The 12,770-nt window shown below is 63.8% G+C and overlaps 1 protein-coding gene across 5 annotated transcripts; it reads left to right on the plus strand.

The window, feature by feature from the left end:
- Window positions 1-1,928: 1,928 nt before the first annotated feature.
- GUK1 (guanylate kinase 1) lies at window positions 1,929-12,116 on the plus strand. Of its 5 annotated transcripts, none has more exons than XM_012778580.3 (8): window positions 1,929-2,144; window positions 7,928-8,041; window positions 10,029-10,070; window positions 10,429-10,525; window positions 10,869-11,007; window positions 11,102-11,186; window positions 11,585-11,670; window positions 11,804-12,116. In XM_012778580.3, exons 1-8 carry the CDS (start codon window positions 2,084-2,086, stop codon window positions 11,837-11,839), a joined length of 660 nt encoding a protein of 219 aa, XP_012634034.1. In that variant the 5' UTR covers window positions 1,929-2,083; the 3' UTR covers window positions 11,840-12,116. The 5 variants fall into 5 exon arrangements, 4 of the variants coding, with proteins under 4 accessions (XP_012634034.1, XP_012634035.1, XP_075865691.1 ...); XM_012778581.2 differs by having other exon boundaries at window positions 1,949-2,144; window positions 7,881-8,041; XM_076009576.1 differs by lacking the exon at window positions 1,929-2,144 and adding an exon at window positions 6,999-7,091 and having other exon boundaries at window positions 7,881-8,041.
- Window positions 12,117-12,770: the final 654 nt, after the last annotated feature.

The raw sequence follows: 12,770 nt of genomic DNA on the forward strand, positions 1-12,770 counted from the left end.
TGGGCTTTCCACGTAGGTAACCAGACAGTGAGGTCCTTAAAACCAGCCCAACTGCTGGGCGTGGTGGCTCACGCCTGTAATCCTAGCACTCTGGGAGGCCCAGGCGGGTGGATTGCTCAAGGTCAGGAGTTCGAAACCAGCCTGAGCAAGAGCAAGACCCATCTCTACTATAAATAGAAAGAAATTAATTGGCCAACTAATATATATAGAAAAAATTAGCCGGGCATGGTGGCACATGCCTGTAGTCCCAGCTACTCGGGAGGCTGAGGTAGAAGGATTGCTTGAGCCCAGGAGTTTGAGGTTGCTGTGAGCTAGGCTGACACCACGGCACTCACTCTAGCCAGGGCAACAGAGTGAGACTCTGTCTAAAAAAAAAAAAAAAAAACAGCCCAACAATCAGTGCAGACATGAAAAGGGGACCGCACGCAATTTAGCCCATTGGCTGCTCTGTCCGTCCCATTTCAAACCAAATTTCATCATGATTCACCTGGATGGCCACCGCCATCCACTGGGGTGAGGGGCCAAGACTGGCCCATAAATATACCACGCCTCTGCTGGAGGGGCACCCTGTCTTTCAAGGTAAGCGCTCTCCTCCCCCAGCATTACCGTGGTCTGAGGGTCGGCATGGGGCAGAAATTCAACAGAGCCCAATACTGTCTGCAACTCTGCAGTTAAAGGGCTGGAACTAAACTCTGCTCCTTGCTCCAAGTAAGCTCCCCACTTCACCAGAATAGGTGTCTGGGCTGCCCCTGATCCTGGTCTGGTTATCCATGACCTCACCCATCCTGCTATGGGGTAGTGGTGTGCACTAGCACCTTGGGCTGCCCAGTTATAGCTTCACAGGCCTGAAGGGCAGCATACACAGCGGCCAACTGCTTTTCCACCAGGGAATAGCGCTCTTGGGAGCCCTTCCAACTCTGCACCGACTCTTCCAAGGCCTGCAAGGCCTTTTCCACGGAGCCAGGCGTACACTCCACCGGCTCCCACTCCATGTCGGGGGCTCACGACCTGAGGACCGCTGCTACACTGGGTCACAAGCCCGTGGGAGGCCAAATATCCTCCTCTACTGGGGCAGAAGGGACACTTACCCTAGTTGAATCCTGCCGACTCCACCAAATGTGGGGCGGGAGTTCCCCGGCCAGTGAGGGTACCTGGGAGGGTTTCGGGAAGTGAAAGAAGAAACGACCAGCAGCAGGTACGTGATACATACTCTTTATTGTCCGGATGATGCCGCTGCGCCGAGAACATGCCGAGCACTCATATATGGCTCGGAACAATAGCGGCAACATGCCCAAGCGAGGGGGTGACCACACGGGTCTTACATAAGAGGTGGCACAGTTACACAGGTGTGCTGACTCACGCCATACTGCGAGGCCGGCGAAAGACACACCGGCAGTCATCGTGGTTCGGCCTAAGAAACGAATGGGTTTCTCGTCACACCTCCAGAGAGTGTTACTGAGGACTCGGCCTCTCTGTCGCTCAGTTCAGGCTGACAGACGTGCTCCCGCGGGCCGGGTGCCGACCCACGTCGCCACGGCCGTAGGCGGGTTGCTGGGCGCGGCAGTGGCGAGCGGGCGGGGGTGGGGCCTGCGATGGACGCGATTGCGGGCAGGCTGCCGCGCTCTGTGACAGTAATCCCTGCAGGCGAGGCAGGCCGGCGCTGCAATGACGAAAGGCTCCGCAGATGGAGGCGGGGCCGGCGCGGCGCTGCGGTGCTTCCTTGCCGGGTGGGGCGAGACCAGCGTGGGCGGGCGGCGCTGACGTCACTTTTGCGCGCGAGAGTAGGTAAGTTGGCGCAGTGCTGTGATCTATGTCCCTGCAGACGCAGGCGGGGCTGACGGGCTCTGAAGTGCTTCCCTGCCCGGTGGGGAAGCCACCGGCGCGGCGTGACGTCAGCTTCGCGCGCGGGTAGAGGCGGCCGGCGCGCTCTATGACGTAATCCGCTGCACACGGAGGCGGGGCTGGCGGAGTTCTGAGGTACCTCCCTGCGGGGTGGGGTCGGATCTCCGTGACGTCAATTTTTTGCGCGGTGGGTGCGACCGGCGCGCTCCGTGACATCTCCGGTGGGCGGTGGCGGCCCCCGATGCTGCGGCGCCCCCTGGCCGGGCTGGCCGTTGCCGCCCTGGGCCGGGCTCCCCCGGACGGTGAGTCGGGCACGGCCGTGGCGGAGGGTGACTCGGGACAGCGGTGTCAGCGGCCGCCCCTGCGCTCCGCGTGCGCCGCCATCGGAGCCTCCGTGCAGTCCCCAGGACGCTGGGGAAGTTCGGGCAGGCTGGGCGCCTGCCCGCAGGGGATCCCCGGGGTGGAAGCCGGAGGACTTCAGGCTGGTGCCTGCTGGGCAGCCCAGGAAGGGGCCTGGACCCCCGGCGGCGCCTCGCCGCAGAGCCGCAGCCCTGGCCCACCCCCGAGGAGCCTGGCCGGTTGGCGTCCCCACAGTTTCAAGCGGCTCGCCGAGTGTGTAGGACCGCGCAGTGTCCTCCCCGAGCTCAGGACTGGCCGGCAGAGAACAGCCTGGAAGCCTTCCGAGTGGGCGGCGGCTTGCTGTGGGTTTCGGTCCCCACCCCACCTTGCAAACCCGCCGGATGGAGCGGGCTGGTGGGGGCTCCCGGGATTGCTGCTGGCGGATTCCTTGCCTGTGCCGCTGCTCAGCAGAGAGTAGGGGATTTGGGAACTGCAGATGGTTGGTGCGGACCTTCCTACACATGGTGTGGTGTGGCAGTTGGGCTTCGGCTTCTCTCAAGACCAGAGAGTCCGAGTCTGGCTTCCTGAAGCGGCCTGTCTGCCATTGCTAAGCGTCGCCTTAGGAGCGGTTGGAGCTTGTGGGGCAACAGGGTGTGGGGGAGCTAGCTCCTCCAGGTGTTGGCTTGGGCAGGAGCAGGTGAAGTGCACCACGGATGGAAGGCAGGGTAGGTCCCCTGGGAGGGTCTTTGGGCAGCACCTCTGCCCGAATCTGGGCTTTTCTGACTTTTTCTGTTGCTCTTACACTTCTCAGACCACAATTTGCTGTGAGGGACCCAGGAAAATCTTCTTTTTCAGCACCCAGAAAGGACAGGGTTAGAGAGAGATATGAAACTTATGTGGTTTCCTGTTTCAGCTGCTGACAAGCAGAATCCCTTGCTAGGTGAGCCCCTCTCCGCTCCTATGCCGGCCTGCCTACGCTGGCTGCTCTCACACTGGTTGAGTGCCACATGAACCACTGGTGGAGCTTGCCTGGCATGGCCACGTGTTGGCCCAGCCCTTGGTCCCTGGCTGGAACAGCCAGCAGTTTCCTGGAGTAGCAGATTCTGAAAGTTGTAAATGAGAACATAGTACATTTCAACCACACTCAAACTCTCTCCTCACTCTGTTTTGGTGGTTTATTGGAGAGTCGAGATAGTTTGAGGAAGAGCAGGAAGGACAGGATGGAGGAAAGGTGACCTCAGGCCCCAAGGAAGTGTGTGAGGGTGTGTCCAGGAAGGGCTGGTGTAGGAGGCAGGCACCTCCAGGTCAACTCTGCCCTTGCCTGTGCTGGGCCTGGGTCTCCCCTCTGCATGAGAAAGAGGCTGGCCAACCCTGCGGGGTCCTGGGTTCCTTCCTGCCCTGTCATCCTTGGGCTCAGGATCCTGTTCTGTCTCAGGCTCGCTCTTCCCTTTGCCTGAGGTTTCTATCGAGGACCCCATGCAAGAGTCAGCCCGTTTGTCTTTCTCCTTGATGGCAAGAGACCCAGACTCGGCTGCACAGGGTTGTGAAGGTCCTGAGCCCTCATGTGTCTGGGGCTTCTGGCCCTTGGCTCTGCTGGGGTCCAACTTGTGGAGGAACGTTCCTGTCCTACCATGGAGAGAGGAAGTGAAAGTGAAAATGCCCTTGGCTGCTCCCGGTATTGTCTCCCATAGAAGGAGGCTCTGGGAGGCTAGGTGGTCTCAGGGTGACGTGGTTAGGATGTGTCCCACCTGGACATGTGCCCACAGCTCCCATAGGCAAGAGTGGGGTGGGCATCCTGCCTTGCACTGCCTCGTGGGGCACCACCAGCCTTCCCTTTGTCAAGCCAGCCCCAGCTCGGAGCCCAAGTCATCGTGGCTTGTGTCTTACAGGGGGCTGGAGGGGGCCGGCTTCTCCTTTGTGTTCTGGGAAGGGTCTCGCCCTCTCCATTAGTGTCTCCTGGAGCGGGAGCTCGTGGTGACCGTATCCAGTCCTTGAGGCAGGCGAGGCCATGGGGGCGGGAGGTGGAAGCCAGAAGGAGAGGATTCCACCTCCACGGGGAAAGCTGCTGCCTGGGGCTCTGTGGGGGCCCAGCCCAGGGAGTCTCCAGCAGGGTTCTCAACTCCCAGGAGACCTTCCTGTAGGAGTTGCTTTTGTGGCAGATCTTTCTCACAGTTCCCATGGGGTTTTTGGCTTCTTGACAGGCAGACGGGGTTTGGGACTGGAACAGTGAGAGGAGAGGACACAGGATACAGTTGGCCACAGGGCTTCCATCTCCCCAGAGGAAGAACACCTGGCCTGTGCGTTCCCCTCAGGGCAAAAGCCAGGCTCAGTGTTTCCATCCCACTCGAGGGTCACCAGGGCCATGAGGCCTGGGGCCACAGCCCTGCTGGATGTGCACCTGTGGGAAGGTGGCTTTGATGACTGCCCTGTCACTGTGGTCCCTCCCTAGGCAGGCAGCCCTGTGCCTTGGTCTCTCTGGTGTGGGTGTGGGTGTGCTCCACAGGGCCATGCCACCCTGGCAGAGCCAGCACCCACTTCTGTGTGCCACAGCACCCTCCGCTGGCCAGGGCCCTGGTGTGGTCTGTGTCCCGTGCCCTCACACTTGGGCAGAGCTGACCTCAGGGCATCCAGGCAGGGTTCTTGGTGATCTATGTGCTCCATGGGTGGGGGAGGCACTGAGGAAGAGGCTCGGGAGCCTGGGCTTGAGAGGGGTGAGGTGGCCAGGACGCCTCTGTGGGTGGGACGGGCTGTGGTTTGGGTGTTGGGTGACAGGTGTCTGCTGTGTGCCGGCTCTGTGTGAGCCCTTTCTTCTGTGAGTTCCTTTGATTAAGGCCACAACCCCATGGCGAATGGTGCACCTGCTGCTCATGAACCTGGCAGGTGGGTGCAGGGACCTCAGAGCCTGTTGGAGGCAGGAGGCTGGTGGGGCGCTGCAGGTGGGTGTTTGGTGGGGAAGAGCACACAAGCCTGTGTTGCCAGTTCCGGCCGAACTGGCAACACAGGGGGGGGCACTGTCGGTGGGTTCGGGGGGCCTTGCTCTGGCCTGCACCCTCCCCAGCCTCCTCCTGGGATCCTTGTTGGCCTCACAACCCTGAGGAGAGTCCTGTTGGGCTCTCAGCTTAGTCACCCAAATGGCCTAACTGCTGAAGGCGCATGCCCATCAAAATCACCACGGCCCACTTCTGGGGTGAGCACCAGCTCTCGAGTCCTGTGGGGCTCTGGCCACAACCCCCTAGGGCACCCTGTCAGTTTGGGACTGTGATGGGGTCTGCCGGGGTAGGGGGTGTCTCTAGGCTGGTCCATGGCCATAAGGAGGGGAACAGGGACCCAGGTTTGGAGCTGGTGGCCTCCACTTCCAATAGGATGCTGTGACCCAGCAACCATGGCCTTTGGTGCCTTGGTCTGGTGTCTGAGGAAAGGGTGGACACAGTCCTGCCTCCCTCCTGCTGAGATCACTGCAGTCCTGTCAGGGTCCCCGGGTCCAGCCCCAGTTCTCCTTGAGGATTTCGGGGGGATGGAGCAGATGGACAGAGCACAGGGAAGTGTCATGGCATTCCTGCTGGATGTGGGGGTCAGAGACTGGTCCCTCTCCAGGGGGCTCAGGGCCTGGAGACCAAGTGGTCAGAGACAGGGCAGTGCCCTGGGGACTCCCCCACACAGACCAGCTCAAAGTAGGTTGGACGTGAGGGACGTGGCCCCCGTGGAGGCCAGACAGATGCCAAGGAGAGCTGAGAGCCAAGCGGCTGCTGCACCTGGCCATGGTGTGGCCAAGTGACCTGGGGAAGAGCCAGCTCAGTGGGGTGGTGGGGACAAAAGTCACATAGGGTGCAGCCCTCAAGGTTATCTGTCTTAGTAACTCTCTGCATCGAGTTGTTCAGAGCACACAACCTAGCTCTGGTTTCTCTCTCTCAAAATGGTTTTCATGAGATCTTTGAGTCTTAATATCTGTAATTTCAGCAAATTAGGCAGTTGTGCAGCGATTGCTTAACGTGTCCCAAGAACTGTATATTTAACAAAAAAAAGTCCTGTATTTTATCCTCTGGAGTAGCAGGAGCTCCAGACATTTACCTGGGTCCCACGGGTCATTTGATCTGGAAGGTTCTGGGGTTTCAAGGCTCATGTGTTGTGGGAACCAGGCTCTGGGAGGGATTTGCAGGGCTCTTGGGTTGAGAGGCGCAGAATGTGCTGAGACGGGGCCTCGAGTTCTGTGGGTGGGAAAGCCCTGTGGTTAGGCTGCAGTGACACGTTCTTGTGGTAGGAAGCCTCCCATAGGCCGGAAAGAACAAGTTTGTCACTTGTGGGAAGCACACGTACCTCTCAGTGAGTTCTGGGTTCTCTTCTTCTGGTGCGTTTTGAGCAGTGGGTCCCACTGTGCCTTATGAATGGCGTTTGTGACGTGTGCATTTGTAGGGCGTGCATACCTACGAGTGCAGCATGTGCTCCATGCCCGTTGTACCTGGGTTTGGACTGTGCATGGCTTGTGCCTTGCGTGTGATGGAGCTGTGGTGGCGCTGCTTTCGTGAGATTACCTCAGTGGCCTAAATTGGGGATTAGGAAGGTAACCTCAGGCCTTCCCCGGCCATCAGCTTCTCTGCCCCCACCCTGCTGTGCCCCCCAGACAGCAGGAAGCTGTCCCAGGCGGTGCACCTCAGGTCCAAGGTGGAGCCCCTCCAAGCCCCCACCAAGCCACTGGTCAGCTCAAGTGGCTGGGCAGGTGCAGGTGTCGAGGGCGGGGCCGGGTGCTGCCTTTTCCTTCCTGCAGAGCCCCAGCAAGGGGGGTTGGGGGCGGGGCCAGCTTCCCTGCTGGGGGATTTACTGCTCAGAAGGGCAGGCCAGCAGGCCCGGAGGGGATTAGGGACTCAACACCCTCAGCCCTCAGTCCAGCAGCCCAGACCTGCAGCTGGTCACAGGTAGGCTGTGTCCCTGGGGAGGGGGTGTTGGCCGCTGGGGAGGATCTACCAGGGAAGGAGGGCCTGTTTGGGCCAGGCTGCAGGGAGGCGGAGTGCAGAGCTGGGGTGCAGGAGTGGGCATGGGGAGGGGGGCAGGGGCGGTGCAGGAGTGGGGTGCAGGTGGGGTGGGGGCAGGCAGGCTGACGCCGGAACTCCTGTGGGAGTAGGAAGTGGCGCTCTCTGGGAGGTGCCAGCAGAGCCTGGGCAAGGAAGCCTGGGTCCTGGGTGTGCTCAGCTGCAATCTCCCGACCTGCCCCCACCCCTCGCTGGCCTCTCCGCACCCCCTCCTGGGAAGCTGTGGTCCGGTGCCATCTTCCCCTTCCCCTTCCAGGGTTGGGGGCTGGGATTGTGGCCCCCAACCCTGCTGGTAGCACGAGCATCACAGTCTGATGGAGAGTTCCCGGAATGGGCAACCTTGACAAGGCCACGCTTGCAGGGCAAGCGATGCCCAGGGACACAGGCAGGCGCAGGAACGCGTCCACCGCAGACCCTTAGTGCCCCAGGCGGCATACACATAGGAGCCAGGGTCCAGGCCCCCGTGGGGTGTGACTCAAGAGGACAGCATCCCCTGGCCACAGAGGCCTGGGGAGGCTGACAGGGTCAGTGGGGTGGCTCTGGAGATGGGTTGCCCTGTGAGGGCCTGGGACTGTCCCCTCCCCGGTGCTGAGTCTGCTCCCAGTGCATGCTATGTGGGGGCACGTTACCTCGGGACGCCCTCCATCACCTCCGCTGCTCCGTCCCTTCCCACAGAGCTGAGGGCCGCCGGGCCTGCTGACGTCTGCCCCTGCCCTGCCCAGGCATGTCCAGGCCCAGGCCCGTGGTGCTCAGCGGGCCCTCGGGGGCCGGGAAGAGCACGCTGCTGAAGAAGCTCTTCCAGGAGTATGGCAGCATCTTCGGGTTCAGCGTGTCCCGTAAGTCCTGGGGGCAAGGGAGAGAGGGCAGGTGAGTGAGGCGCTGCTGGGGCTGTCCCAGCACTGAGACCTGTCCTGGAGCCCCTCCCCCACACACATAGGCTGGGGGCTGTCCCAGCACCAAGACCTAATCCTGGAGCCCCCTCCCCCCCACACATAGGCTGGGGGCTGTCCCAGCACTGAGACCTGTCCTGGAGCCCCCCTCCCCCACACATAGGCTGGGGGCTGTCCCAGCACTGAGACCTGTCCTGCAGCCCCCCTCCCCCACACATAGGCTGGGGGCTGTCCCAGCACTGAGACCTGTCCTGGAGCCCCCTCCCCCACACACATAGGCTGGGGGCTGTCCCAGCACTGAGACCTGTCCTGGAGCCCCTCCCCCACACACATAGGCTGGGGGCTGTCCCAGCACTGAGACCTGTCCTGGAGCCCCTCCCCCCCACACATAGGCTGGGGGCTGTCCCTGCACTGAGACCTGTCCTGGAGCCCCCTCCCCCCCACACATAGGCTGGGGGCTGTCCCTGCACTGAGACCTGTCCTGGAGCCCCCTCCCCCACACACATAGGCTGGGGGCTGTCCCAGCACCAAGACCTGTCCTGGAGCCCCCTCCCCCACACACATAGGCTGGGGGCTGTCCCAGCACTGAGACCTGTCCTGGAGCCCCTCCCCCACACACATAGGCTGGGGGCTGTCCCAGCACTGAGACCTGTCCTGGAGCCCCCCTCCCCCACACATAGGCTGGGGGCTGTCCCAGCACTGAGACCTGTCCTGGAGCCCCCCTCCCCCACACATAGGCTGGGGGCTGCCCCAGCACTGAGACCTGTCCTGGAGCCCCTCCCCCACACACATAGGCTGGGGGCTGTCCCAGCACTGAGACCTGTCCTGGAGCCCCCCTTCCCCACACACATAGGCTGGGGGCTGTCCCAGCACTGAGACCTGTCCTGGAGCCCCTCCCCCCCACACATAGGCTGGGGGCTGTCCCTGCACTGAGACCTGTCCTGGAGCCCCCTCCCCCCCACACATAGGCTGGGGGCTGTCCCTGCACTGAGACCTGTCCTGGAGCCCCCCTCCCCCACACATAGGCTGGGGGCTGCCCCAGCACTGAGACCTGTCCTGGAGCCCCCTCCCCCACACACATAGGCTGGGGGCTGTCCCTGCACTGAGACCTGTCCTGGAGCCCCTCCCCCACACACATAGGCTGGGGGCTGTCCCAGCACTGAGACCTGTCCTGGAGCCCCCCTTCCCCACACACATAGGCTGGGGGCTGCCCCAGCACTGAGACCTGTCCTGGAGCCCCTCCCCCACACACATAGGCTGGGGGCTGTCCCTGCACTGAGACCTGTCCTGGAGCCCCTCCCCCACACACATAGGCTGGGGGCTGTCCCAGCACTGAGACCTGTCCTGGAGCCCCCCTTCCCCACACACATAGGCTGGGGGCTGCCCCAGCACTGAGACCTGTCCTGGAGCCCCCTTTCCCCCCACACATAGGCTGGGGGCTGTCCCTGCACTGAGACCTGTCCTGGAGCCCCCCTCCCCCACACATATAGGTTGGGGGCTGTCCCTGCACTGAGACCTGTCCTGGAGCCCCCCTCCCCCACACATATAGGTTGGGGGCTGTCCCTGCACTGAGACCTGTCCTGGAGCCCCCCTCCCCCACACATATAGGTTGGGGGCTGTCCCTGCACTGAGACCTGTCCTGGAGCTCCCCACATACACAGCCTGGGGGCTGTCCCTGCACTGAGACCTGTGCTGGCTGGGGGCTGTCCCTTTTTCATTACTCTCTGAGCCTCCTGTTTGTCCTCCTCTGGGCAGGGTCAGGGTTGGTGTCTGCATTCCCGGCGGGGACCCACTCTGGTCCCTGAGACTCCCTTCATCAGAGTGTGGTCTGTGCAGCCTCTTCTGTGTGGTCTTCGTGCTGAGTGGGCCGTCGGGGAGACCTGGGTGGGAAGGGGCAGGTGCCACACAGAGGGTGACGTGTGTCTTTCCCCAGATACCACGAGGGACCCGAGGCCTGGCGAGGAGAACGGCAAACGTGAGCTGGGCGGGTGTGCTCGGGCCTTGCACTCGGCCCGTGGGGGTGGCAGGGAGGTCTGTGGGATGCCCAGCTCCTGCAGCGGGGCTCAGCCTCCTGTTCCGTTAGCGGTCCCTGCCTCCCCTGTGGCACCCAGTGGTGTCTATTCCCCACCCCACGAGAACAGTGCGGGTGTGTGTGTCCCTTCCCAGCCCAGCCCCTGGGCCGCACTTGTGAGATCCTCACACCTCTGCTGCCCAGGCCGGTTCCAGCTGGAGCAGCCCTGGTGGGGAGGGAGGGTAGGGGTACCTGGGAAGAGAGCCGGCCCTGGCCGTGCTGGGCCCCCGGCGCCCCCCAGACAGTCCTTCCTTCCCTCCAGATTACTACTTCGTGACCAGGGAGGTGATGCAGCGGGACATCGCGGCGGGCGACTTCATTGAGCATGCCGAGTTCTCCGGGAACCTGTACGGCACGAGGTGGGCTGCACTCAGGGCTGGCCTGGGGTGGCTGTGAGCGTGGCCAGGCCTCGCCTGGGCCTGGGCTGGCAGGTCTGTGGCCCCCTGGCGACGCAGGCACGGGGCTTCAGGGCCTCTCCCTGGGTCGCTGAGCCCGGCTGGGGGCGGGCGGCCTGTTCACGCGGCCGTGCAGGGTTCTGGTGGAGTGAAGGGTGCGTGGCGCGCCTGGCATCGCCCAGTCTCCGCTGCCCAGCAGGCGGGGTGCAGCGCAGGGCGACCCCAGCAGGGTGGGCTCGGTGCTGCATGGCGAGCGGCGGGCGGGGTGCTCCTGAGGACCCCTCCCCTGACCCGTGCGCGTTCCCAGCAAGGCGGCCGTGCAGGCGGTGCAGGCCATGAACCGCATCTGCGTGCTGGACGTGGACCTGCAGGGCGTGCGCAACATCAAGAAGACCGACCTGCGGCCCCTCTACATCTCCGTGCAGCCGCCCTCGCTGGGCGTGCTGGTGAGCGCCCCCCGCGGGCGGGCTGGCAGGCGTGTGGGTGTGGGGGCGCGGGGCGTGGCCTGGGGCCGCTGACAGGGCCTGGGTTCGCCTGCAGGAGCAGCGGCTGCGGCAGCGCAACACGGAGACGGAGGAGAGCCTGGCGAAGCGGCTGGCCGCCGCCCGCGCCGACCTGGAGAGCAGTGAGCGCTGGGCGCGTCCCGGGAGGGTCCCAGGCCCCTCTCACCCAGGGCCCCTCCTCCCACCTGGGGGTGTCAAGGCTTCCTCTTGGTTTTCCTTTCCCACTGTCCCCCAGGAGAAGAGGACGTTTCAGCGTCAGCCTCACAGGCAGCACGAGCCCCTGTCAGAGGCCCGGGCGAGGCCAGCTGTGCCTGGTGGGGGTTGGTGTCTGGGATCCAGGACCCAGAGCCTCCCCGGGACCGGGCCAGGGCACATCCCTGCCCCGCCCTGCCCGCGGCTCTGACAGCATTGGTGGCGAGGGGGCCACAGCGGGGTGGTCAGCTTGGGGGGTCGTGTGGGAGCGGGGGTGGGGCCTAGGCGGGCTCTCTCTGTCCCTGACCTAGACCCGCACCCGTCCCAGGCAAGGAGCCCGGCCTGTTTGACCTGATCATCATCAACGACGACCTGGACACGGCCTACGCGGAGCTGAAGGAGGCGCTCTCTGAGGTGGGCCGGGCCCCTGCCCTGCCCGGGCGCCGCCTCCCTGCCCACTGGGCGAGGCCGGCACTGTGGAGGGAGGACTGGAGGCCCTGCCCATCCTGAGTTCCGGCCTCTGACCCCCTTTCTTCCTCCCTGGCAGGAAATCAAGAAAGCCCAGGGGACCGGCCGTGCCTGAGGAGGCCTGCTCTCGCTCCTGAATGCCCTCTACACTGGCCCCCCAGGGCCCATGTGGGACCAGGACCTGTGTGCAGAGCCGCCCCTTGGCGGGCCCCTGGGTGGCTCTGGGCACTGGGCCACCACCTGGGCTGGAGGGTGCTACCCACCCAGCCTCCCGTGGTCAGAGGGTCGGGTGCCCCTGCCCCACCCTGCTCCCTTCCCTGGGCTGTTCCCTCCCTGTCTCTCCCGCTGGAGCGGGGCTGACGTCTAATAAAGTAACTGTTGGGTTAGAGCGTCCACAAGTGAGTGGAGTGTGGCCCTGAGGTTGGCAGGTCCTGAGCAGGGCTGGGCCGCAGCCCCCTGCGCTAGACCCCAGGCCCTGGCAGCCCATCCTACCAGCAGCCCCAAAAGGGCAGCCAGGTGGGCTCTGCCTGGGTGCCCCAGCTGGTGGATGCCTGGGGAGCTGGCAGGGCCCTTCCCACACACCTGGTGGGCTGCCAGAGCTAGGGGCAGGGCCAGGGGCCGAAGGCTGGCGCTGAGCTGGGCCAGGAGGAGGGTGCTGGGCAGGTGAGGGGCTGAGTGGGGGGAGCTGAGGCTGCAGGGGGGGGCCCTGTGTGAGGTCCCAGGAGAGGCCACCCAGCCCTGGCCATGGCCTCTGGGGGCAGGTTGGGGAGGGGGCTGCATCCTGCGCCTGGGGCAGCTGCTCTGCCTTCTCCCTTTCTCCTTCCCCCTAGAGAGCCCCCACCCCTAGGTTTAGCCTCAGCCCTGGTCGAAGCCCAGGTGGGGGTACAGGGGAGGGCAGCAGGCAGGAAGCCCAGGCGGAAGTCGTGGGGAGAGCGCACAGTCCTGTGTTCTGTCCCAAAGCCCAGACGTTCCTGGGGGACTGCAGAGGAGGGAGGGTGCAGGAGCTGCTGCCGGCTGCTGCCTGGCTGCCTGGGAGGGCCAGCCTA

This window comes from Microcebus murinus, chromosome 13, assembly GCF_040939455.1.
Source record: "Microcebus murinus isolate Inina chromosome 13, M.murinus_Inina_mat1.0, whole genome shotgun sequence".
In the NCBI taxonomy this organism is placed as follows: Eukaryota; Metazoa; Chordata; class Mammalia; order Primates; family Cheirogaleidae; genus Microcebus; species Microcebus murinus.

Coding starts and splice junctions, on each gene's coding strand:
- GUK1 (XM_012778580.3), top strand. CDS start 2,084: ATGCTGCGGCGCCCCCTGGCCGGGCTGGCCGTTGCCGCCCTGGGCCGG. Junction 2,145..7,927: donor GGGCCGGGCTCCCCCGGACG/GTGAGTCGGGCA, acceptor TGCCCTGCCCAG/GCATGTCCAGGCCCAGGCCC. Junction 10,526..10,868: donor GGGAACCTGTACGGCACGAG/GTGGGCTGCACT, acceptor GCGCGTTCCCAG/CAAGGCGGCCGTGCAGGCGG.